Here is a 25175-nt window from a genome sequence, read left to right on the forward strand (position 1 = left end):
ATGATGCAGACTGGAGCAACCCACTCATCCACATCATCTACACCCGGAGACAAGAGAGACATAATGACTAAGGATAATGATCCGTTTATTTCTGCCCAGGAGCTCTGTCTAGATACATTTAATTATAATAACTCTGCTAACCACCCCTTCGAATCTGAAAATGATCCTGATACCTTTTTCAGTGAGAATATTGTGACACAGTGCAAATATTTTACAGAAGAACAATTCAAAAATTATAAAATCAATGATGAAGATTTTTCAATTATACATTTCAACAGCAGAAGTCTTTCTCGTAATCTGTCCACTATTAATGATTGTTTGAAAACATCCAAAAAAACGTTTTTCAGTATTGCAATTTCAGAAACATGGTTAATGAGGATAATAAAGATCTGGTATATCTTGATGGTTATGAATGGTTCCTGGTTAATAGGCAGATGAGAAGGGGCGGAGGCGTTGCATTGTTTGTAAGGTCAGATTATAACTGTAAACTCATTAACAACATGTCATTTACAGTGGACAACATCATGGAATGTGTTACCATAGAAATTACATCTATAAACTCCAAAAACATAGTTGTTAGTTGCATTTACAGAGCTCCTGGGACAAATATTGACACCTTTGAAGACATCATCTTAGGAATGTACAACAAAATCAACAGAAATAAGCATTTATTTGTCTGTGGAGATTTCAATATAGATTTTTTAAACCCTCACAATCATCCACAAATTACCTCATTTATAAACACCTTGTACTGTTTAGGACTGTTTCCAACCATCATTCATCCTAGCAGAATAACTATGGATACAACAACTCTCATTGACAATATTTTAACTAACGTTATATCCGGTAATCTTAGTGGGGGACTACTGGTCAGTGATATCAGTGATCACTTGCCAGTTTCTCAGTCTTTGCATTGGAGGGTTGTTGTATGTATCGAAGCAATATCAAATTCATGAGTAGAAAAGTAACACCTGAAACAATTGATAATTTAAGGGAGGATTTATCAAGTCAGAATTGGTCAGATGTTTTTGTTGATGATGTTGACAGGTCATATGATGCTTTCATTTCCATTTTTTCCAGTTTGTATAATAAACACTGTCCATTTGTTGACAAAATATATAGAAATCAATATAGCAACAAACCATGGATAACTAAGGGGCTTCAGAGGGCATGTAAAAAGAAAAACGTACTATATAAACAGTTCATAAAACTACGAACTAAGGAAGCTGAAAGTAAGTATAAAACATATAAGAATAAGTTCATCAATATCATGAGACTCAGTAAAAAAATATAATGAGTTACTTGTCAAAAATAGAATAATATCAAAAACACATGGAACATATTAAATGAATAGTAAAAAAGAATAGAGTAACTAGAGATTATCCTTCATTTTTTCAGAGTAACAACTACATCACGATTGATAACGACGAGTCTGTTGCTGAACACTTTAATGAATACTTCGTTAATGTGGGTAAAAATCTTGCCAGTAATTTGACTCATCAACTAATAACTTCTGGGTAAATAATTCAACGTTTAACAAATCTGTTTCAATGTTCATTGGTGGGTACTCATGAAAGGGAAATACTTGATCTGGTTCATGGTTCAAAAGTAAGAAATCAACTGATTTTAATAATTTGGATATGGCTTTATTAAAAAGGTATTGATTGTATAGTAAAACCGTTCAATTATATTTGCAATATGTCACTAAGTACTGGTAAATTTCCTTCTCAAATGAAAATAGCCAAAGTAATTCCTCTATTTAAAACTGGTGACAAACACACATTTTCTAATTATAGACCTATATCACTCCTGCCACAATTTTCCAACATTTTGGAAAAAATATTTGCTAAAAGATTAAATGATTATTTACTGAAGCATAACATCATTTGTGAAGAACAATATGGATTCAGAAGGTCTCGAACTACATCACATGCTTTGATGGACTTTGTGGAAAGTATAGCAACTGCAATTGACAATAAACAATACACAATAAGTGTTTTTTTTTTATTTACAGAAAGCATTTGACACAATTAACCATGGAATACTATTAATTAAACTGCAGAAATATGGAATCAGAGGTCTGGCATATAAATGGATAGCTAGTTATTTACAAGGCAGATTTCAGTATGTTCAATTCAATAATACAAATTCTGAACTCAGGGATGTCACATGTGGGGTGCCGCAGGGCTCAGTGCTGGGTCCTTTGTTGTTTATAATCTATATAAATGATATAAGTTGGGTGTCGAGTTCACTGAGATGTGTCCTTTTTTGCGGATGATACAACTGTGTTCTGTAGCGGTGAAAATCTTGAACAGCTTCTGGACATAGTGGAGAAAGAACTGGAAAAATTTAAGGTTTGGTTTGACGCTAATAAGTTGTCACTCAACCTTGGGAAAACTAAATGTATTATATTTGGAAATAAACAGGCACCAAAATGTAAAAATTTAACTATAAACAATAAGGAAATTGAGTTAGTAACAGAGAATAAATTTTTAGGTGTTATAATTGATAATAAACTTAGCTGGAAACCACATATAATTATGTGAAATCAAAATTGTCAAAAACTATAGCCATTTTGTATAAAGCCAAAGACCTACTGCCGCAAGAAGGGTTACTTACTTTATATCATTCTCTGATGGTACCATATATGACATATTGTGTTGAGTCATGGGGAAACACTTACAAATCAAATACCAATCCAATATTCCTTTTGCAAAAACGAGCCATACGAAACATCTGCAATAAACAATATCGTGAACCAACTCATTCTCTATTTGTGTCTTTAAATTTATTAAAATTCATAGATTTGGTCGATTACATTACAATTCAAACTTTATTTCGAGCAAAAAACCAAGCCTTACCGAGACATGTCCAGAGTCTGTTCCGATTGAGGGAATTCAGATATAGTTTAAGAGGTTGTGCAGTTTTTATGAAACCACCAGTAAGAACAAATGTAAAGGGTTATGGTGTGTCTGTGGTTGGGGTGAGGAAATGGAACAAATGTTCAACAGAGGTTAGAATGAGTAGTACCTTAGTAAGATTTAAGAAACTACTCAAAAGAACATTATGTCTAAGTATCATAAAGAAGCAAATATAATTTAATTTATATGGAATGTTTAATTTATAAGTGGGACTTATTGTATATTTGAATGTGTGGGTATGTATATGCGTATGTAGATATAGAGATATGGGTAGGTGTATATGTATATAAGTGACTGTGTATATGTATGTATATATTTATGTTTGTAAAGTATATACGTATGTATATAGGTATATATGGCACAGCCCAAGCAGAGGGTCACCCCCAAGAGCCTGGTCTGCTTGAGGTTTCTTCCTTATAGGGAGTTTTTCCTCACCACAGTTGCCTAGTGCTTGCTCTGGGGGTTGGTAAGGTTAGTCCTTACTGGCGTAAAGTGCCTTGATTCGATTTTCTTGTGATCTGGTACTATATAAATATAATTATAAGTGAATAGTATATTGATGTGTATGTCTGTGTGTCGACATGTAGTAGTGAATTTGTATTTATGTAAATATGACTGATTAGAATTGTTGGACTTGTACTAGCAGGGGTGGGCGCTAATAAGCTTTGCTTCAGCCCACACCCTTTTGGACTCACTAGTTTTGTCTGTGTTTGTTTGTGGAATTGTTCATTTTTTTCTATTTGAATATTTTGTGTGCCGAATAAAAAAAACTTTGTCATTTTGTCACTATTCTCAGTCCTTGGCCTTATCAACCACCCACCAGCTTTGAACAAATACAGCACTAGTTTTGCTTTTGAGCTTTGACCCTCTCCAAACTGAGCACTTGTGGTTTTATTTGCTTTTCTCAGTTGAGAAATTGCAAGAGTGATGTTTAATTTGGCAAGGGACATTAGAGAGACAAAGTCGTTCTTTGTATGTCAAGCCTTTTGTTTCTTTCCTGATAAAATCACCAGCTTCACTGTTGAATTGGAAAATAATTTAGATGTTATTTCCTTTGGAAGCTACAATCATAATTTAATGCTTTAGAGCAGTGGTGTCCAAAGACATTCCAGAAAGGGCGAAGAGGGTGCAGGTTTTGTTTGCAGCCACTGACTCCTGCAGGTGATTTTACTGATTAACATCATTTGGAGCACATGGGAAGAGTTCATAAGTGAAATCACCTGCAGGAGTCAGTGGCTGCAAAGAAAACCTGCACCCTCTTGGCCCTTTCTGGAGTCAGGTTGACACCAATATATGGTTTATCTTCCATCTATAGGTTCCATTTGGAAGTACTTTGGGTTGCTTACTCCCTTGTGAGTTTAGATGTCCCAGCTACCTATGCAGACAGAATTACAGTAAAGAAATTAAAATGTGGTGCTGCTGAAATGACTAAATGCTGTAATCCGGTGTGTATGTTTTGTGCCTGTTTCAGGGTCGTTTGCAGTCTCAGGACAGTGGTAAACATTTGCACGATGTGTTAGACCTATTGCAGAAGCACAACCTGGTGGAGGCTGACATTTCAGCCCAGGCAGAGGGGATCAAGGCAGTGCAGGGGGCTGCACAACGCTTTACTTCCCATGAACAAGGTGAGGCTTCAAGTATGCTTAGAGCATGCAGAATGATTAAGATCAGTTTATGCTCAACATGACTAACTCTGACCTTCACATATTTATTCCTTTTTAAATTGCCAGCGTACAAACCATGTGAACCAGCACTAGTTAGTGAGAAGGTTGACCTTCTTGGTCGTGCCTATGAAGAGCTTGGTCATCTTAGTGGGAAACGCAGGGAGCAGCTGGAGGACTCTCGTAGACTGTGGCAGTTCTTATGGGATCTTGGAGAGGAGGCAGCCTGGATCAGAGAGCAAGAGCAGATTCTGGCCAATGCAGACTGTGGCCGCGACCTCTCGTCTGCCCTGCACCTCCTGAGTAAGCACGAGGCTTTCAGAGATGAGATGGCAGCCCGCTATGGCCCTCTGAGTCATAGCATCGCTGCTGGAGAAGCTTTGGTTCAGGAGGGACACATCGGAACACCTGAGGTCACAGAGAGAATCCAAGACATCCGTGCACAGTGGGGACATCTGGAGGAGGTGGGTAGTTATCACAGTCTCATACATGGGGAAAGACAGTATAATGTCACATGAAGTTTTCATTTTGGGTGAACTTTTTTTCTATCCTTCCCACAGACAACAAAGCTCAGGGAGCAGAAGCTAAAGGAAGCTTTGGCGCTGCACCAGTTTCAAACAGATGCCAATGATATGGAGGCATGGATTATGGAGGCACTCAGGCAGGTGTCCAGTCAAGAGGTGGGCCATGATGAGTTCTCCACCCAAACTCTAGCTCGCAAGCAGAGGGAGATAGAGGAAGAAATCCAGAGCCACCGTCCTGTCATTGACTCGCTGCATGAGCAGGCCCTAGCACTGCCTGAGGCCTATGCACAGTTCCCTCAAGTGTGTATATGTTTAATTCTTCATACTTAATAAATGATGACAAAGTATTTCCAGTGCTAATCTATGGTTTATTGTATTTTATAGGTGGAGGGACGCCTACCTACTATAGAGCAGCGCTATGAAGAGCTGGAGACCCTTTCTGCAGCCCGCCGCAAAGCTCTAGAAGGTGCTTTGGCCCTCTACCGGATGTTCAGTGAGGCTGGTGCCTGTGCACTCTGGGTGGAAGAAAAAGAAAAGTGGTTACACGGCATGGAGATCCCTACAAAGCTTGAAGATTTAGAGGTGGTACAGCAGAGGTTAGTCAGGGGCCTTGAAGAGGAGGCAGTAGAATAGTTTTTTGAATCAAGTGTATGCAAGCTCATATTTGTTCCATTAAATGTGTTTAAAATTAGAGTAACAAAGGCTTATATGTGTGGAATAATTATTTCCAATCCCATGTAAAAGATTTAATGAAATTACACAGGATGTTCTTGAAGAGGATGTAATTAAGGGTACAACAAAAATCTTTAAAAATTTTGTTTTATAACTCTATTCTTGTCTGTAAAAGTTTATAAAAGTTAAGGCTTTCCCAAGCAGATTTATAAATGAACAGCGGGAATTTGATTTGTAAATTGATTTGCTATGTATGGTTGCAGATTTGAAACACTGGAACCTGAGATGAACAACCTGGGCACTCGTGTAGCTGATTGTGAACCTGGTGGCTGAGCAGCTGCTTAGCTCTGACAACTGTAGCAAAGACCAGATCCACCAGACTCGAGATGAGCTGAACAACAGGTCCGAGCTGACAAATGCCATAGATGATGAGCAGCATAGATGTTGTTAAAATCCACATTCATGCACTGAAATTAAGTAATTTTGGTTGGGTTCTTAGGTGGAAGGAGTTCGAACACCTTTCTGGCCAAAAGAAGCAAGCCCTGGATTCGGCCCTTAATATTCAAAACTATCACTTGGAGTGTAATGAAATCCAAAGCTGGATGAAGGAAAAGACTAAAGTGATTGAATCCACTCAGAGTTTGGGGAATGATCTGGCTGGAGTGATGGCATTGCAACGTAAACTCACTGGCATGGAGAGGGATCTCAAGGCCATTCAGGTATGTAGAGGTTAAAGGCAGAGAGCTTAGAACTGGGAGCATAATGAACTTCAGTATAAAATATAAAAATAAGGCAAATATGACAGCAATTTGGGCAGCATGCTGAGCAATCTTCTGAATGTTTTTTTTTTTAATCCAGGGTAAATTAGATGACCTACGAAGTGAGGCGGAAAAGCTGGCCAAGGAACATCCAGAGCAGGCTGGAGAGATCCAAGGACGTCTAGCAGAGATTCAGGACGTGTGGGAGGAACTGAATGCTACCATGAAACGTCGTGAGGAATCACTGGGTGAAGCCAGCAAGCTACAGGGCTTCCTTCGGGATCTGGATGATTTCCAGTCCTGGCTGTCTCGAACGCAGACAGCTATAGCCTCAGAGGACACTCCCAACTCTCTACCTGAGGCTGAGAGTTTGCTAGCACAGCATGAGAGCATCAAGAATGAGGTGGATAACTACAAGGAGGACTATGAGAAAATGAGGGCAGTTGGTGAGGAGGTGACCCAAGGTCAGACTGATGCTCAGCACATGTTCTTAGCTCAGAGGCTGCAGGCACTGGATACTGGCTGGAATGAGCTGCGCCGCATGTGGGAAAACCGCCACAGCCTATTAGCTCAAGCCTTTGACTTCCAGACTTTCTTGAGAGATGCAAAACAGGCAGAAGCTTTCCTTAATAGCCAGGTTAGAATTTTTTGTTTTTAAAATATGTATCGCCCTTTCACAGTGCAAATATAAAGTGCTTCACCAAATTTGAAGCACAAAACACGTGGATAGAAATGATAAATCTTACTAAATGTTAAATTGATATCCTAAAACACAAGTTACGACACCCATATCAGCTGTCAAGAACATGTGAGTCTTGAGACTGTTGTGTCTCCAGTTAATCATTCCACAACAGGGGTGCACAATTGCCTGCTGTTTTTGGTCAAAACTTGGAGACACACAGCAGACCAGCCCCTTGTGATAGAAGTGAGATTTTAGATATGCTTTAGATATGCTCGCACATAATAGTCATCCAACTCAGCAACATATGCTGGTGCGCAGCCATTAAATATCTTATATGTCATTAGTAGGACTTTAAAATCCACCCACATTTGAACAGGAGTCAATGAAAAGAAGCAGACGCTGGGGGTGATATGGTCAAACATTAAAGTTCCAGTCAGAATTCGTGCAGCAATTTTTTGACTGGCGCAGCAGTTATTCCTCATATTTCAATGGCAGACTGTAAATTTAAAATTTAAAACAAAACACCTATGATTGTGTCTTAGATGTATAATGCTGTAAACAAGTTTACTCCTGGTAAGATGGGAAAAGCCTAATACTGTATTTTGAGAACATATGATTATTTCTGGGCAGGTGTATCTGTTCTGAACTTCAGCAATATGAAATGTGAAAAGATCTTTTCTGTTTACATCATTAGACAAAAATGCTTTCAAATGACAATTCTTCATTGAATTATAACGTCTGTTTCCACAGGATTGTCACTGCAGCATTGTATATGGTACAACACGGTTTTTGTTGCAGTAAAGTACATTTTAAATTATACTCAAGTCCAGCATGTAAAACCATAGAAATTAAAAGTAAAACAACCAAAAAGTTACATTTATTCTTATGAATGACTGAAAAAAAAATGTTCAGCAATTTGTATTTGATTAGGGTATCATAATCAGTTGCAGAAAAATTAATGAAAGAAAGTTAAGAAAATTGAAAGTCTGTAAAGCTAACTTTGGCATTACTTGGTGCTACAAAATCTAATTCTTATATATAGATGTTTACCAGCAAAATGTTTCTGTTATAATTCAAACACAGTTTTAACATTACTTTACACCAGCAGACAGGTATAAAATTTGAATCATTGTCTGAACTTTTTTCATGCACTTTTTCACATTTTGTGTCATCTGTTTGTCCTGGAAAATTGAATGGGGAAGAAAAGGGTCCTAAGAAATGTGTTGTTGAACTTTTTTCCCCCCTGTAGGAGTATGTGTTGTCGCACACAGAAATGCCCACAACTCTAGAGGGAGCAGAGGAGGCCATTAAGAAGACACGAGGATTTCCTCACCACCTCAGAGGCCAGTGAGGAGAAGATCAATGGCGTGGTAGAAGCTGGGCGACGCCTCATTAATGACTGTAATGCCAATTCTGATAGATCCAGGAAAAAGTTGACTCTATCCAGGAGAGGGTAACAGCAGCACTGGAAGAATACATCAATGAAAGTTTCTTATTTGTTAAAAAGTGGATAATCTGTGCTATTTCTCCAGGCATTTTAAGAATAAGAAAGCTGCAAATGAACTGCTCGCAAAGCTTAAAGACAACCGTGAACTTCAACACTTCTTACAAGATGGACAGGAGGTTAAAAAAAAAAAAAAAAAAAAGTCAGCTTGGTTGATATGTTGTATTTCATAGTTTATTAAACTGTAACTATTCCATAATTACGCTCTCTTGTTTTCTTCAGCTCAAGTTGTGGATCAATGAGAAAATGCTGACAGCTCAGGATATGTCATATGATGAAGCCAGAAATCTCCACAGCAAGTGGCAGAAACACCAGGCCTCATGGCAGAGCTGGCCTCAACAAGGACTGGCTGGATAAAATTGATAAGGTGTGACCATTTTCCTCTAATTATGATCACTGATTAATGAAAGAAATAGCTTCCCAAGTGTAATGTTGATACTGATTTGTGATTTTATTTTTACATCCAAGTGAAGACTTTAATTTTGGTTTGGATGGCCCATTGTGGGATGAGATATGTGTGCTATTTGGATAATGGCCCTGTACATCTTTTTTTTACCACTGCATTTCATTTTTCTGTACAATGGGGGGTATCTGTCAGCGGCAGTGCCCAGGCATCTAAAGGATGCCTTACCTTGTGTGTTCCCTTTCACCAACAGGAGGGTCAAGCGCTGGTGGTGGAGAAGCCAGAGCTGGAGCCTGTTGTCCAGCAGACGCTGGAGGACTTACAGCATCAGTGGGAGGAGCTAGAGTGTACCACCCGCACCAAAGCCCCAGTGTCTGTTTGATGCCAACAGAGCAGAACTCTTCACACACAAAGCTGCTCAGCTCTGATGTTTGGCTGAAAAAACCTTGAGGGGCAACTGCACAGTGATGACTATGGCAAAGATTTGACAAGTGTCAACATTCTACTGAAGAAACACCAGGTAAACTATCTGCACAAGCAATGTGTATTCCACTTTCGGTCTGAAGAAATGCCACCCTGTTACACATTTAACCTCATTTGCAAACACAAGCACAGTTGAAAATTTGCAGTGGTGAGTTAATAAAATGCATTCAGTTAACTAAAATGTTAAAATTTTATAGGAGGTCATTAGAACATTAACTTACTGAGCTTGTGTCTTTGTTTTTTGTTTTTTTTTGCACTTCAACTCCTTTTGTAGATGCTGGAACACCAGATGGAGGTCCGAGAAAAGGAGGTACAGTCCCTCCAGTCTCAGGCCCTGGCCCTGTCACAGGAGGATGCTGGTCTCGCTGAGGTGGACGGGCAGCAAAGGCGTGTCACTGACAGCTTTGCCAGCCTTCAGGAACCTCTTAGTCTCAGGAGACAGCGACTGCTCGCCTCCAAAGAAGCACATCAGTTTAACAGAGATCTGGAGGATGAAATTGTGAGTGGAATTAAATGGCTAAAGGAGATATGTAGATGTGTTTCTGCTGTAGCCTGTTTTGTCTGACTGTCTGTTCCTATCTCAGCTATGGGTGACAGAGAGGATGCCCCTGGCAACCCTCCACAGACCACGGGAAAAGACCTTCCCACCGTGCAGCTCCTTATCAAGAAAAACCAGGTACAATCATAGTAATAATACTATTTATATAGTACTTTTCAGCTTTGAAAATTACAAATTCCCTGCGCTGGTAACTGTGTTGAGCTTGAGCAAAAGAAAATGTGTATGAGTGGGTGTGTGAGTTATTCTATCTTAGCCAGCTTGGTGAAACAATAAATAAATAAATAAAAGACATACACAACACCCCCACCAAATTAGAATCAAATCACGCATAGTACGAATAAGTACAAATCAGGGCGAATCATGGCGGAACAGCTCGTATGAGCAAACCACAAAAACATCGAGGTGACGGCAGGTGTGAACGAACCTGCTGCAACAGTTTCATGCACGCGACGGTGTCATGCACGAGCGTGCACGACACCTTCGCAGCGGAGACACAGTGCGAGAGGTTGATAAGGTTAGCCCTTACTTGTGTGAAGCGCCTTGATGCAACTTTGTTGTGATTTGCCGCTATATAAATGAACATAAATTGAAAAATTTAAAATAGAATATGGCCAAGCATCAGCCAACCCCCCCCCCCTTTTTTTTTTAAGAAAGTAGCTAAACGCCCACCCTAAATTAAATACATTTTTATTAAAGTTGAAAAAGCAGCCGATGGTGCAAAGTTTTTTTCTTTGGTGAGGTGGGGAGGCAGGCGTAAGACCACCGCATAAGTGATTGCGATTGGCTTAGGAACAGTAAAATTTCATGATAAGCCGACCAGAGGCATAGGTGGGCGATAGTTCACTCACAAATATTAGCACACTTACTCACACAGACACAGACAACAGAGACACACAGCTTTAGTGTTTTTCAGCTGGAACTACAGATATTACTTTTTCCCTCATTGAGATAAAAGGCAAGAATGTACATGTGAATGAGCATAATTTAGTTTTAGATGTATTTGATGGCCAGTTGTGGTCTCTTGAGGTGCAATAAGTATCAAAAATATCTGTTGTTTAATTGTTCTACTATATAAACATACGTACATACATACATCTTCAATCGCTTATTCCCGGATCGGGTCATGGGGGCAATACTTCCAGCGTGGGACCCCAAATTTTGCTTTTCCGTGCCACATTAGCCACTTCTGACTGGGGGATCCCGAGATGTTCCTATGCCAGTGTGGAGATATAGTGTTTCCACCTAGTCCTGGGTCTTCCCCAGAGTCTCCTCCCAGATGGTCATGCCTGGAACACCTCACTAGGGAGGCGCCCAGGAGGCATCCTTACCAGATGCTACTTTCAATGTGGAGCAGCGGCTCTACCCCAAGCTCCACACTGAGCTTCTCACCCAATCTCTTAGGGAGACACCAGCCATCCTCCTGAGGAAACCCATTTCAGCCACTTGTACCCACGATTTAGTTTTTTCGGTAATGACCCAACCTTCATGACCATAGGTGAGAGTATTATATTTATATATATATATATAGAGCGAGAGAGAGAGGATTTATTTCATTCATTTAAAAGAAAAAACAGAAAAGCAAAAGCAAAATTAACAAAACATTACAAACCATTGAATGAAAAGGAGCAGTTTGGAAGAACAAGTCTTATATATTCTGCCCCTTTTTTACAATACAATCTTGCAAAGCATCATCAATCGACATCATTGCATTTCTATGACTTTGTCACATGCCACCGACTTCTTTCCTAATTTTAACCATTATTTAAAAGACTACATCCCTAATAGATTACATTTTAAACTTCAAACATTCTAAACATTATTAACAGATTACATTTTGGCTTTGTCACAGCCCACTGACTTATTTCATAGTTTCATACTTACGAAATACATCAAGTTTAATACGTTTTTTAAATAATTTAAACGACCTTGATTCTTTGATTTCTTTGTTGAGGTTGTTCCATAATTTTACACCATTCACTGAAATACTCTGTTCCTTTATCTTGGTTCTGAATCTTGGTTTTTTAAAGACTTCTATGCCCTTCACATTATAACTACTTACTCTTTTTTCAAACATATTTTGAATGTTTATTGGTAAGGTATTGTTATTCGCTTGGTACGTTATTTATAGTAATTTCAAATCAACTAAATCATGAAATTTAAGTACCCTATACTTAATAAACAATGGATTAGATGGATCTCTAAATCGACTGTTGCCAATCACTTTTAAAGCTCTTTTCTGCAAAATAAATAAAGGTTGTGTATAAGTTGTACATGTTGATCCCCAGATTTCTACACAATAAGTCAAATATAGAACAATCAGTGAATTGTACAGTGTTAATAATCCATAACTATTAATGAATATTTAACTTTATGCAAAACAGCAATGGCTTTCGCTATCTTTCATTTTATGTAATTTATGTGTGACTTCCATGTAAAATCTTCATCAATCATAACTCCTAAAAATTTCGTTTCTTTTACCCTTTGAATGTCCATTCCATCTATTTTTAGTGACACATAATTTTTTTTTAACTCTGTCATTAAACAATATGAAATTTGTTTTATTAAGATTAAGTGACAATTTGTTTATATCAAACCAATATTTCACTTTTTCCAACTCTGTATTTATCACTTGTACTACTTCCTGTATATCTGATCCAGAGTAAAATAATGTTGTGTCGTCAGCAAATAAAATGCTACCAAGTACATTAGATATAGTCACAAAATCATTGATATACAAAATAAACAGTTTGGGTCCAAGTACCGACCCTTGTGGTACTCCACACATAATATTACACAATTCTGATTTAGTATTATTTATCTGAACAAACTGTTTTCTATTTTCTAAGTAGCTTTTTACCCACTGATGTGCAATTCCTCTTATTCCATATTGTTGTAACTTGTGAAGCAATCTTGAATGATCGATAACTTCAAAAGCTTTTTTCAAGTCAATAAAAACACTTACCATATAATCCTTATTATCTATTGCTGTTGATATTTTCTCTGTTAATTCCATAATTGCCATAGCTGTCGAATGTTTTGTTCTGAATCCATACTGAGCATTATTTAAAATATGATGTTTCTCAATGAATTTATCCAACCTTGTCACAAAAACCTTTTCCATAATTTTAGAAAACTGTGGAAGCAATGACACTGGGCTGTAATTTGAAACCAGAGAGTAGTATGAATGAAGATTGACTGGTAGATCGAGAGCAGTACAATAGAGCAAATGTAATACTTTTCCTGTTGTGCCGATTTTCTGGCCAATCTCACTATATAGTAATGATAATATCTAGAATAATATATTCAGTTTGATGGGTGTCTTGTCTCACATTGTCCCACAGCAACAGTAAAAGTGTAGATTAGTGTGCAATATTTTCTGTTAATAACTTATTCTGTTAAGTGTCCATTTAATTCACTTCTTTGTCTTTTGGCTGTTCCCGTTAGGGGTCGGCACAGCAGCTCAATCGCTTCTATCTCACCCTGTCCTCTGTATCTTCCTCTGTCACACCAACCACCTGCAAGTCCTCCCTCAGCACATCCATAAACCTCATCTTTGACCTCCCTCTTCTCCTCCTGCCTGGTGGCTCCGTCCTCAGCATCCTTCTCCCTATATACCCTGGATTCCTCCTGTGCACATGTCCAAACCATCTCAGTCTCGCCTCTCTGACGTATCCAAACCGTCCCACCTGAGCTGTCCCTCTGATATGTTCATTCCTAATCCTGGCTATTCTCCTGTCCATTCCAGTCCATATAATTCACTAAACATAATTAATATTCAGTTTAATTATAAATAATCTAACATACACTTGAATGTAAAGTTTATTCAAGGGCAGGGACGGAATTCAAATTCATTCATATTTTTTTTTAAAAAAGGACGTTTTGGGATTGCAACATTAAAATAATGTAGATTAGTATGTTTTCTGTTAATAGTTTGTTCTGTCAAGTGTACATTTCATTCATTAAACATATTTAATATTCAGTTTTTACCTCCGCAAACAAATTTGGGCGGCAATTGTTTTCACCCATTTGTTTGTTTGTCTCATTGTAAACAGCCTGTAACCCGCAATTTTCACAAAAGATTCATATCCTCATAAGAAAGAACTGAGTCAGTTTTCAAGGTCATAAGTCAAAGCCAGGAAAAATATTGGAAAATTGTAAAATCCCTATCCTTTAACATTCGTAACGCTGTCAAAAACGATCAAATTTCTTTCATATTGTAGGATGGTATCAGTTGTCAACTGACAAAGTTTGATCCAGATCGGATCCAGATTGCAGATTTTGTGGCCGTTTAAATTTAACATTGAAATCCCTTTTAATGTATATTTTGTATTATATCTTAATCAAACATGTCCCAGTCACTCATATTTGAAAGTGAGGTGCAGACTGACACTCTTTGGAATGTAACAGCAGCTGCACACACAGGAGGCGCTCTGGACTATTTAAGTTACACAACGCTGTGGCCTCACGGAACGTTAAAGTTGCTGACTGGCGATCTCTTTTTTTTTTTATGAAGTTGTGAAGGCGGAACTTTGCAACCAGTGAGTTGCTGCATGCAGCGCTGCAAAAGTAAACTGTCACATTGGCCTGAATAAATGGCTGATACCGATATCTGCAAAAATGCCGAAAATCGGCGCTGATAATCGGCCCGACCAATAATCTGTTGACCCCAAGTCAAACCCCATACCTTCTTGCTGTGAGGCAAGAGTACTAACAGCTATTTTAAATGCTCCAAATAGACAACAAAATGGGAAAGTAAAACCAAAATTAAAGGCCCCTTCACGCATAACACGAAGTTGAGTGAAACAGGCAGAATTAGGCTGAATGGGCCAAGCCCGATAATGTCGAGCCGCAGTCATGAGGGATAGACATTCGGGCAGGCGGGGACGAATGGCGTCTGACTGCCACTTGAATACTCAGAATGTGGCAAGAAGCCTGCTCCAATGCATCGGTCAGGTTCGGACGGCATTCGGTCAATTTCGATGCAATTTGTGTGGCATTTGATGGCATTCGGTGCCATTTGTGTTGCTCGTAGGGGGACACGACACACCCTATGCTGTTCGTGTTGCTCGTGGTGACACACAACACACTCTGATGCCATGCGTGTCACACTCAACCCCCATTTGGGACAGGGACTGGTGTCACGTAGGTGCGATCCACCTCATCCTCCGTGCCCACCCACGCCATTCAGCTGCATTCTGTGGTGGCTGCCCATTGTGGTATGTTGTCCAGACTGTTTCAGCTGCTGTCGGGGTGTAGTACTGGCCCCCTTGGCTGCAGTCAGGCTGAGATGAGACAGCTTCTTACCCACGCTGTGAGTTTTCAGCACCTTGACTGTACCTCGATTGTGATGTCATGTGCACTACATTCAAACTGGACTGCAAAGGGGCCCAACTGTTGTAACTGCACTGCGACTGCTGTTGGAGGACTTTGGATTGCACATGGACTTTGAAGCGTGAAGGCTGGCTTGATCACAACTTTCGGCCAGTATTCGATGTGGCCGAACATTTCGTACAGCCCCTTGACCGCAGCCTGAATGGTCTAAATTGCGTACGACTTGCCCTACAAATGTTGCGACTGCAATCAGATGGCGGTACAACCTCATCTTGACCACCGTTTGATTGGATTGCCATTGGGAGCGAGCCACGACTGTGGTGTGCATGAGCTGTGGCCAAACATCTGTACCGACTGCTGTACGAGGCGTTTGAAAGCGCTCGACTAATGTCATTCGAATCCTCCTTCGTGTGACATTCTGGATCATTCGTGCTATGTGCCTTAAAGGATAGATAGAATGTATGGATGCGATAAAGTTATCATCATTGCTACAAATCACTAATGACTAACTTAAAACACTGCTTCAATACGTTTTGCAACCTTTGAAACATCTGTATTTTGAACATTATTTTGGAGTCAACATGAAAAGGAAGACACCATGCTCTGTGCTGCCCCCTGGCGAACACTGGTTCTTGCTCGACACTTCACAAATGTGCATCCATTTCAAATTTTGAACTTCATATTTAAATGCTGCAGTTAGCACAGTGTCTGTATATGTACTAGAATGTACATTGCTTGTTTAAAAGTGGATTTGCAATAAAGCCAAGAGAATAAAACAGCACCATTACAAAAGACCAGTGATGCGCTAAATGAAAGATACGAAAGACTGGTGAAAGACTGGTGAAACTGCTGAAAACAGTCCAGTGATCCTATAATCCCTGTTATTCTTGATCAGTTGGTGGAGAAAATTCTTAAGAACTTTCACAAATAGAGACTTCAGGAAAATGAGGGGAAGTGACTACTTCTGCTTCTCATTCAGACATTGCAGAAGGAGATCCAAGGCCACCAGCCTCGCATTGATGACATTCACAGAAGAGGCAAGACTCAGACCCAGGTTGACGGTGAGAGACAGTCTGTCCTGGAGGACCGCCTGGTTGAGCTGAGAGACTTGTGGGACCAGCTGATTGCAGAGACAGACAAACGACATGCTCGCCTGATCGAAGCTAATCGTGCCCAGCAGTTCTATGCTGATGCAGCAGAGGCAGAAGCCTGGATGGGTGAGCAAGAGCTGCATATGATGTCAGAGGAAAAGGCCAAGGTGAGATTTAATTTTTTTTAAAATATGATAAAACTTACAAAAGCGCCTAGATCTGAATTTCTGCTTTATGACAAATTGATCATTTCCCATTCGCTCCAAGGATGAGCAAAGTGCATTAGTGATGGTCAAAAAGCACCAGATCCTGGAGCAGGCGTTGGAAGACTACGCCCAAACAATTCACCAGTTAGCCAACAGCAGCCGTCTCATGGTCACCAGCGAACACCCAGAGAGGTGAGTGCACAAGTGGTCTGAATGCTCTTCAAATAGTCACAACTACTGATTTCTTGCATCCATTTTAACAGTGAGAGAATCACCTTACGGCAAGCCCAAGTTGACAAACTGTACGCAGGGCTGAAAGACCTCGCCGAGGAGCGGCGTGGGCGACTTCAGGAACGATTGCGTCTCACACAGCTGAAGCGAGAGGTGGATGATCTTGAGCAGTGGATTGCTGAGAGGGAGGTGGTTGCTGGCTCTCATGAGTTAGGACAAGATTATGAACATGTTACGGTGAGACCCTCCCACCCCCACAGCGTAGATTTGGTATTTTTAACTGAGTGACTTACATTCCTCACTTTTGCCTATCTTTCTGTCTTTAGATGTTAAGGGACAAGTTCCGGGAGTTTGCGCGTGATACTAGCACCATTGGCCAGGAGCGGGTAGATGGCGTAAATGGACTGGCCGATGACCTGATTGAGTCCGGTCACCCTGAGAACGCCAGCGTAGCTGAGTGGAAGGATGGCCTAAATGAAGCTTGGGCTGACCTGCTGGAACTGATTGACACACGCACACAGATGTTAGCTGCTTCCTACGAGTTGCACCGCTTTCATCAGGATGCCATGGAGGTGCTTGGGCGGGTTAAGGAGAAGAGGGAGGCGCTGCCTTCCGACCTGGGTCGTGATCTAAACACTGTGCAGCACCTGCACAGACAGCACAACGCTTTTGAACATGACATCCAAGCCCTCAGTGGACAGGTCAGAGATTTACTGATTTAAAAACCTCCCATAAATCCCAAGCATCTGGCTGTTGTATATGTTACAACTACATTTGTGAATTAAAGAGCTCTGATTATTAAACGAAATGTCCCCACTTTCTTTTTGTCTTCACAGGTAAACCAAGCACAAGAAGACGCAGCTCGGCTACAGAAGGCTTATGCTGGAGAAAAAGCTGATGACATTCAAAGAAGTGAGCATGCTGTGACCTCTGCTTGGGAAGGCTTGCTTGAGGCATGCCAGGCTCGCAGGCTCCTCCTGCTGGACACAGTAGAGAAGTTTCGCTTCTTCAACATGGTGCGAGACCTCATGCTCTGGATGGACGGTGTTAATCTGCAGATTGATGCCCACGACAACCCAAGGTGAAGGAACTTTTTTTTTACTCAAACTTTGAGTTTTAAATTTTCAGAGCAAAACAAACATCACACACTCCAAATGGACCATAATAAAATATGAAATGGGGCAAAATGCGGACTGATAATCATGAAATGGGGGTAAAATGTAACGAAATGGAGCAGCGGAGTGAACCAGACTGACTTCAAGTAATTACTTTTATTTAATTGTTTAGTTTTTGTTTTATGTGAGATGCGCTCAGTACATGTAGTAAGAGCAGGTGCGCCATCTGGCCTTCGAGAGATGAAACTTCAATTAATGGGTCAGTCCGTTTCATTTTGTTAAATTTTACCCCCATTTCTTTATCAGTCCCCATTTCCTCCCATTTAGCTAAAGCAAATTTAATAAAAGTACGTAATTGAATCATATTTGGAGTCAGTCTGCTCCATTTCGCTACGTTTAACCCCCGTTATTATCAGTCCCCATTTCTCTCATCGCTTAAAAATAATTAAATAAAAGTAATTAATTGAATCATATTTAATCATATTTGGAGTCAGTCTGGGTCAGTTTGCTCCATTTCATTACGTGTTACCCCTGTTTCTTTATTATCAGTCCCCATTTTGCTCCATTTCGCTTAAAAAAATTAATAAAAGTAGTTAATTGAATCATATTTGGAGTCAGTCTGGGTCATTCTGCCCCATTTCGTTATGTTTTACCCCCATTTTGTGGTTATTAGGCTTCACTTCGCTCCATTTCGTCTATTTTGTATTTTAGTATAGCCGCACTCCAAATAGAACATCGAACTTAACGAGAGAAAAAAGAAGAAAAATAAAAGGGGTACACTACTCTTTGACTCATAAGTCAGGTGTATACAAGATGTATTAATAGTCTATTCAGCAGACTACTTCTCCGTAGATTGTCTGTTCATTGTCCCATGTGAGATTCAATGTCCACAGAAAATATTTCAAATAACAATCCTTATATTGCACCAGAACTACCCACATCCTTGGCTTTATAGCACTTCAGATACTTAGACCAAAACATGCGATTCAGCTGCCCGACAGAATAAAATTTTAAGAACACACTCCATTTCTTGTTATATTTTTAGTCTTGTTTACTATACTATAAGATACTCTTTCAGAAACTGCAACATTGCTTAGTTCTGTAAGCTGTTCTTGAAACACCTGGCCTTCCGGATCTTTCCACTTTCTCATTATCATCTGGTTGCCAAGTAAAGAACATTTATGAAAGTCTGATTTTCAGTGATGCAAGCCCATATTATAGATATAAAAAAAATTGTTTTACAATCTTGTCCACTTCCTTTGTCTTATTTCAGGGATGTATCTTCTGCAGGATTAGTCATCGCCAATCACCAGGATATAAAGTCAGAGATTGAGACAAGGGCGGATAGTTTCACTGCTTGTATTGAGATGGGAAATACCCTCATCAAAAATAATCACTATGCAGCTGATGAGGTATTTGGCACTTCTTACAGTTATGCCAACAGCTATTTTAAGAAATCCTGTATTTTGATAAAATGTAATTTGCAGGCCAATACAGTGAATATATCAGAGGTCTCAAACCAGTGCCAGAAAGGGCCGAGAGGGTGCAGGCTTTCTGTGCAACCACCCACTCCAGCAGGTGATTTCACTGATTAACTGATTTCACCTGCTCAAAGTGATGTTAATCAGTGAAATCACCTGCTGGAGTGGGTGGTTGCACAGAAAACCTGCACCCTCTTGGCCCTTTCTGGAATCGGTTTAAGACCTCTGGAATATATATTTCGTGGCTCCACATGAGCTAAGGCCAGTTTTTATGTCTTTATTTTTGATGTCACCTGATATTGCAGTACTGACTGTACTTTCTTTCAAAGATCCGAGAGAAACTGACTCAGCTTCAAGAACAGAGGGACAAAATCAACAAGAAGTGGCAAGACAAAATGGACCATTTACAGATTGGTGCGTTTGCTGAACATGTTTAATGTTCTGTGCAAGGACGAGTCAGTGCTCATATTAGTTGTGTGTCAAAAAAAATAGGAGAAATTGCAGTGGTGTGGGTGGGCTGCTATGGAGTGAAAAGGCAGACATGAAATGCAAATAAGGATGCAATAAGCTTTTTATTTTTATTTTTTTCTTAAATAAGTAAGGTCCCATGGGTTTGAATTACTAACTCACCAGCATGTTTTTGATATTGTAAATAAGTTACACAATTAAAGTCTCATTGTATACGTATCAGTCTTTTGTGTATGTGCTTATTTTGTTTCATGTGTTTGACAGTCCTGGAGGTGTTGCAGTTTGGACGTGATGCCTGTGTGGCAGAGTCTTGGTTAGCAGGACAGGAACCTCTGGTACGAGCAGCAGAACTGGGCTCTAATGTGGATGAGGTGGAAAGCCTGATTAAACGCCATGAAGCCTTTGAGAAGCTTGCTGCTGCCTGGGAAGAACGCTTTATGATGCTCGAGAAACTCACTACAGTAAGTGCAGAGATTTTGTTTTCATGTATAATTTTAACATTTCTTTCTGTTTTGTTTGAGAGTGGCTCATTGAATACAGTAAGTGTTTGGTGTCCACATTTCAACCATGAGTTTGTAATAGACCTTTCTTCACTCATGGTGTTAAACTTAGAAGACATTGATCCATTGCATTTCTGTTTTTCAGCTTGAGGAACATGAGTTTCAGAGGAGGCGAGAGGAAGAGGAGCGAGCACGGAGACCACCTACGCCACCGCCAGTAGAAGAAGTGGCACAGTCTGAAGCAGAAAGTCAAGTACATGATTCTGCAGCCAGGTAACCCAAAGGGGAATATGGTTGAGCAGTGTTGCTGCACAGTTTAAGAACATGGTTTGTTGTTGTTTTTAAATATGCTATTATTGTCTCAAACATAGAACCAGTCTGGATCAGACGACACTCAATCAGTCAGTATCAGTGAACGGAGTGCACAGTGATAATGACACATCTCAAGTAAGGGCATTTTTGAATTATTTTATTGAAGATCCATATAAATGCACTTTGTATTTACAGAGGTGTTTTCCCAGGTGTTCATTGTTATTTTCTGTGTAACGGTTGACTGTAGCATGTAGTCATTTTCATGTTGTTATGTCTCATCTTCCACATTATCAAAAGGACAGTAAAAATCTGATGTCTGAGATAATGTTATTGGAAAAGAGAATAGCAAAATTATTAAACTTGTCATTTTGTTGTTATATTCTCAAATGTTGATTTGTGCAAGTCCTGCATTAGTGACAGACTATTAAACGCAAAATTCCAGTGAAGGCAGACAGATATATTATGAAAACACATTTCAAATGTAAAGTATGTCGCATGGATACATATGTAAAAGGTAGTGAAAGGTGTGAATGTGAGTCTTTTTTCTTGTTTTCGTTGCTTTTATGTCATACTGTATTGACCAGTATTCATTTTGTTAGCTGTTGTCATATCTTACACGTAGTGATTGCTATTACCAAAATTAAAGAAAAATGTTTGTTTGTGCATTTGAACTTTGCAGACTAACAAAGTATGTATTGATGAGGACTAAATAATTACACCCCCTCCCCCATGAAATGTAACATTTTTTCAGAATTTTCCTGTTTTTTTTGTTTTTGTTTTTTTTTAAACAGAGCAAGGAAGTTTCAACACAGCATTTCGAAACATCCTAGTTTTAGTTTGGATGCTTACATTATTTTACTTTGCACACAGAAACAAAATTATTTCACAGTCTCAGATGTGTTTCCTGAGGATTCCCATCCCATTCTTCTTTGGCAAATCTGAAGCTCCTCCAGAATTGATGGTCTTCTGGCATGGACCTTGGTCTTCAGTTCACCTAACACATTTCAAGGGGACTGAAGTCAGGGCTTTGTGCAGGACAGGCTATAATGTTCACTTTGGTTTTCTGGAGGTAGTTCCACACCAATAGTGACATATGATTTAGGTCATTGTCATGTTCGAAGACAAAGTGACAACCCAGATCCAGTTTTGCTGCTTAAAGTTTTTTTTTTCAGAATCTTCACATGTCGTTCTTTCTTTATGATTACTTCCATCTTGAGGAGATCCCCAGTTCCAGACACACTGAAGTTTCCCCGCAGCATAACACTCTCACCGCCATGTTTCACTTTGGGGATGGTGTTCTCTGGGTTATACACCCCACCCTTCTTTCTCCAAACATAAGCAACATCTCTATGGCCAAAGAGCACCAATTTCCTCCCATTTGACCAAAGTCAACACTATCGGTATACATAATCTTTCTCCGGGTTGCCCTTAGCATACTTCAGTCTGGCTTGAGGGTGTCTCTTCTACAGAAGTGGAGTTTTTCTTGGTCTGCAACCTCACAGTCTATTCCTGTCCAGGGCTCTAATGATTGTCTTCTTTGAGACTACAATTCTTGACTAGGCTGTTATTTCACTAGTGTTTTGGCAGTTGTTCTGGGGTCTTTAGACACATCTCTCACTAGTTTTTTTTGTTTGTTTTTTTTCCCCCCAAGCATCTTTGAAAATTTTTTGCTTCCTCTCTCTGCTAGGCTCATTTTGTACTGTGTGGCTATGTTTCTGTGTAGGCTCTCAGTTGTCCAGGTGGTTTCCATAGTAGAGAAGCTTGAATCTTCGACTGGACTGGGTTGCTTGATGCGAGGACGTTTCGCTTCAAATCGCAGAAGCTTCCTCAGCTAAAACTTTTAGCTGAGGAAGCTTCTGCGATTTGAAGCGAAACGTCCTCGCATCAAGCAACCCAGTCCAGTCGAAGATTCAAGCTTCTCTACTACTGTGTGGCTTTTTAAATTTCTTGTTGATACTTCTCACCCCAGTTCTTTGCACTTGGAAACACTCTCATAGCTTCTCCTGTTTTCAATCAATCAATCAATCAACTTTTTTTTTATATAGCGCCAAATCACAACAAACAGTTGCCCCAAGGCGCATTTGTGAGCATTGCTGGCCAAATGCCCGAAGGGGGATTATGTCGTCGCAATCGCCGTCCGTCTGCCCCAGAAAGGGTATAAGCGTTCTGAAATCAGCTCCTCTCACACCTTTAGGAGGAATTTCGTGAATCTTGGTATAAGTCCTTGTTATAGGTTGGTAATATGCACATTATCACATCATTTTTGTTGGGCCTATTTTACCAGAGTTATAGTCCTTGATTAACAAAGACTCTTCATGTTTCATGAGTGGGTGCCTGCATTCTGAAATCAACTCCTCTCACATTTTTAGGAGGGATTCTTGAAACTTTGTACAATTTCTTGTTATAGGTTGACAGTGCGCATACTGTAATATTGTACAAGATTGACACATTTTGGCAGAGTTATGGTCCTTGATTAACAAACCTAGGCACTGCCAGTTTTGTGGTGTCTGCATTCTGAAATCAGCTATCATATACCTTGAAATGTTATCAAAAAGTAGAAAGTACTTGCACCAAAGCAGCATTTGCCAGCGGTGGATATTGTGCTCTCAGATCACTCTTGTTGTACTGTGTGTAAATTGGAAGATACCCCCAGTTTTAACTTGATTTTACAAGCTTTGAACATTACAAATGTAAAGTACATCATTATACAACAGTGGTTTGTGCTATGGTTCAACAAAAAGGTTAGTCATTAAGGGGGGCTAATAATATTGACCCTAGTAGTTTTTGTTTTTTGTGAAATAATTTTGTTTCTTTGTGCAAAATAAAGTAATGCAAGCAGCCAAAATAAAACTAGGATGTTTAGAAATGCCGTATTGAAAATTCCTTGTTTGGTTAAAAATGCACTTGGGAAAATTTTAAAGAAAATGTCAACTTCATAGGGGAGAAATTACTTTGTCCTCATCTGTACACATTATCAATGAACTAGGTATATGAGAGGAGTTCACATTGTACTCAGGCAGTTGTCAGTAAATAGAATTCACTTCCAAAGTATCAAAGCACATTACCACATTACTGTGGTAGCTTAAGAGTTTAGAAAGTAGAAACTTTTAGGATCTAGAAACCTTTAGTCTGCAGCCAACTACTACAGACAGGAATAAATGTGAGGTCCATATAATAGTATTTAATGAATATCATAGTTAATAGGGTCATATGGAGTATGGCAAATGTCTGTAAGAAACTTGCATCACTGGCCCATTTTTTTCTATTTCATTTTCTATCTCCCACACAGCTTTTTTTTAACTATCTTTATTGCATTTTTACCAGCAGTCTTTATCGCTATCATTGTCATCCGGAAAGAAATCAGAGCCTAAACGTGTGTGTAAACCAAAGCAGATGGAGCGTGTGAGTACTAAGCCAAAGTCAGCTTTGTAGCTTCCCATTGCCCCTTTCACAGCATCTGCTCAGCTCCTGGTCAACTACAGCAACTCCTTTATTCAGTGGACAAGTCACCGCTGTCTGTCACAGACTCAACCATTGCTTTATTTACTCATGTACTCCACATTGTCAGTATATCCCATTGCTGTGCAAAGGCATGATGAGGATTAATGAGCAGTGTGTTTTATGGATTAAATATGTCAAGTCTGTTGTATTTGTGCTTATATTGACCAGGAGTGACTGACAGTGTCAAACCCAAAGTAGCAAATGTTTTCATTGTTGGTTCTTGTAGTCTATCCTTATTGCGTACTCTTTGTGAGACCCTGTCCACATAAAAATAAAAATCTTTTTATTCAAAGTCAAATATAGCCAGTGATACCATGCAGCTGTTCTCATTGTTAATCAGTACTTAAAGTGTGCCAGGCAAATGTGATCATAACATGGATTGGAATGCAGCAGAACATGCATTACTGTTCTCCTGGTAAAGTTTTAATTTATTTAACGCTTATTTAACCAGGTTAGTCCCATTGAGATCGAGATCTCTTTTACAAGGGAGACCTGGATAATTATAAAGTTTCTAGTACACCTAACCTGCATGTCTTTGGATGTGGGAGGAAGCCGGAGCACACAGAGGGAATCCACAGAAACACAGGGAGAACATGCAAACTCCACACAGAAAGGTCATAGGTGGGAATTGATCCCATGACCTTCTGTGAGACAACAGTGCTAACCACTAATCCACTGTGCTCAGTGGTTAGCACTAAGCACAGTGGCTTAGTGCTAACCACTAAGTATTATTTAGTAGCTGAAAGTATTCTGTAGCAACTGATTTATTTGT

The 25175-nt window shown here is 39.6% G+C and overlaps 1 protein-coding gene across 1 annotated transcript in view; it reads left to right on the forward strand.

Moving 5' to 3' along the window:
• LOC117517969 (spectrin beta chain, non-erythrocytic 1) overlaps positions 1-25175 on the forward strand; it is a 137712-nt gene that overhangs the window by 90087 nt on the left and 22450 nt on the right. The window contains 31 exon segments of the mRNA XM_034179088.1: positions 4393-4546; positions 4652-5046; positions 5143-5406; positions 5491-5702; positions 6042-6093; positions 6095-6180; positions 6278-6497; positions 6637-7173; positions 8468-8533; positions 8535-8634; positions 8637-8668; positions 8749-8841; positions 8945-9039; positions 9041-9089; positions 9379-9492; positions 9494-9529; positions 9532-9645; positions 9883-10107; positions 10193-10225; positions 10228-10284; positions 16478-16756; positions 16857-16987; positions 17059-17263; positions 17353-17727; positions 17863-18107; positions 19415-19553; positions 19952-20036; positions 20355-20551; positions 20736-20863; positions 20962-21037; positions 24227-24304. Coding sequence (XP_034034979.1) covers positions 4393-4546; positions 4652-5046; positions 5143-5406; positions 5491-5702; positions 6042-6093; positions 6095-6180; positions 6278-6497; positions 6637-7173; positions 8468-8533; positions 8535-8634; positions 8637-8668; positions 8749-8841; positions 8945-9039; positions 9041-9089; positions 9379-9492; positions 9494-9529; positions 9532-9645; positions 9883-10107; positions 10193-10225; positions 10228-10284; positions 16478-16756; positions 16857-16987; positions 17059-17263; positions 17353-17727; positions 17863-18107; positions 19415-19553; positions 19952-20036; positions 20355-20551; positions 20736-20863; positions 20962-21037; positions 24227-24304 — 4872 coding nt within the window.

The sequence above is a fragment of the Thalassophryne amazonica genome, chromosome 9, assembly GCF_902500255.1.
Source record: "Thalassophryne amazonica chromosome 9, fThaAma1.1, whole genome shotgun sequence".
NCBI classification, from domain to species: domain Eukaryota; kingdom Metazoa; phylum Chordata; class Actinopteri; order Batrachoidiformes; family Batrachoididae; genus Thalassophryne; species Thalassophryne amazonica.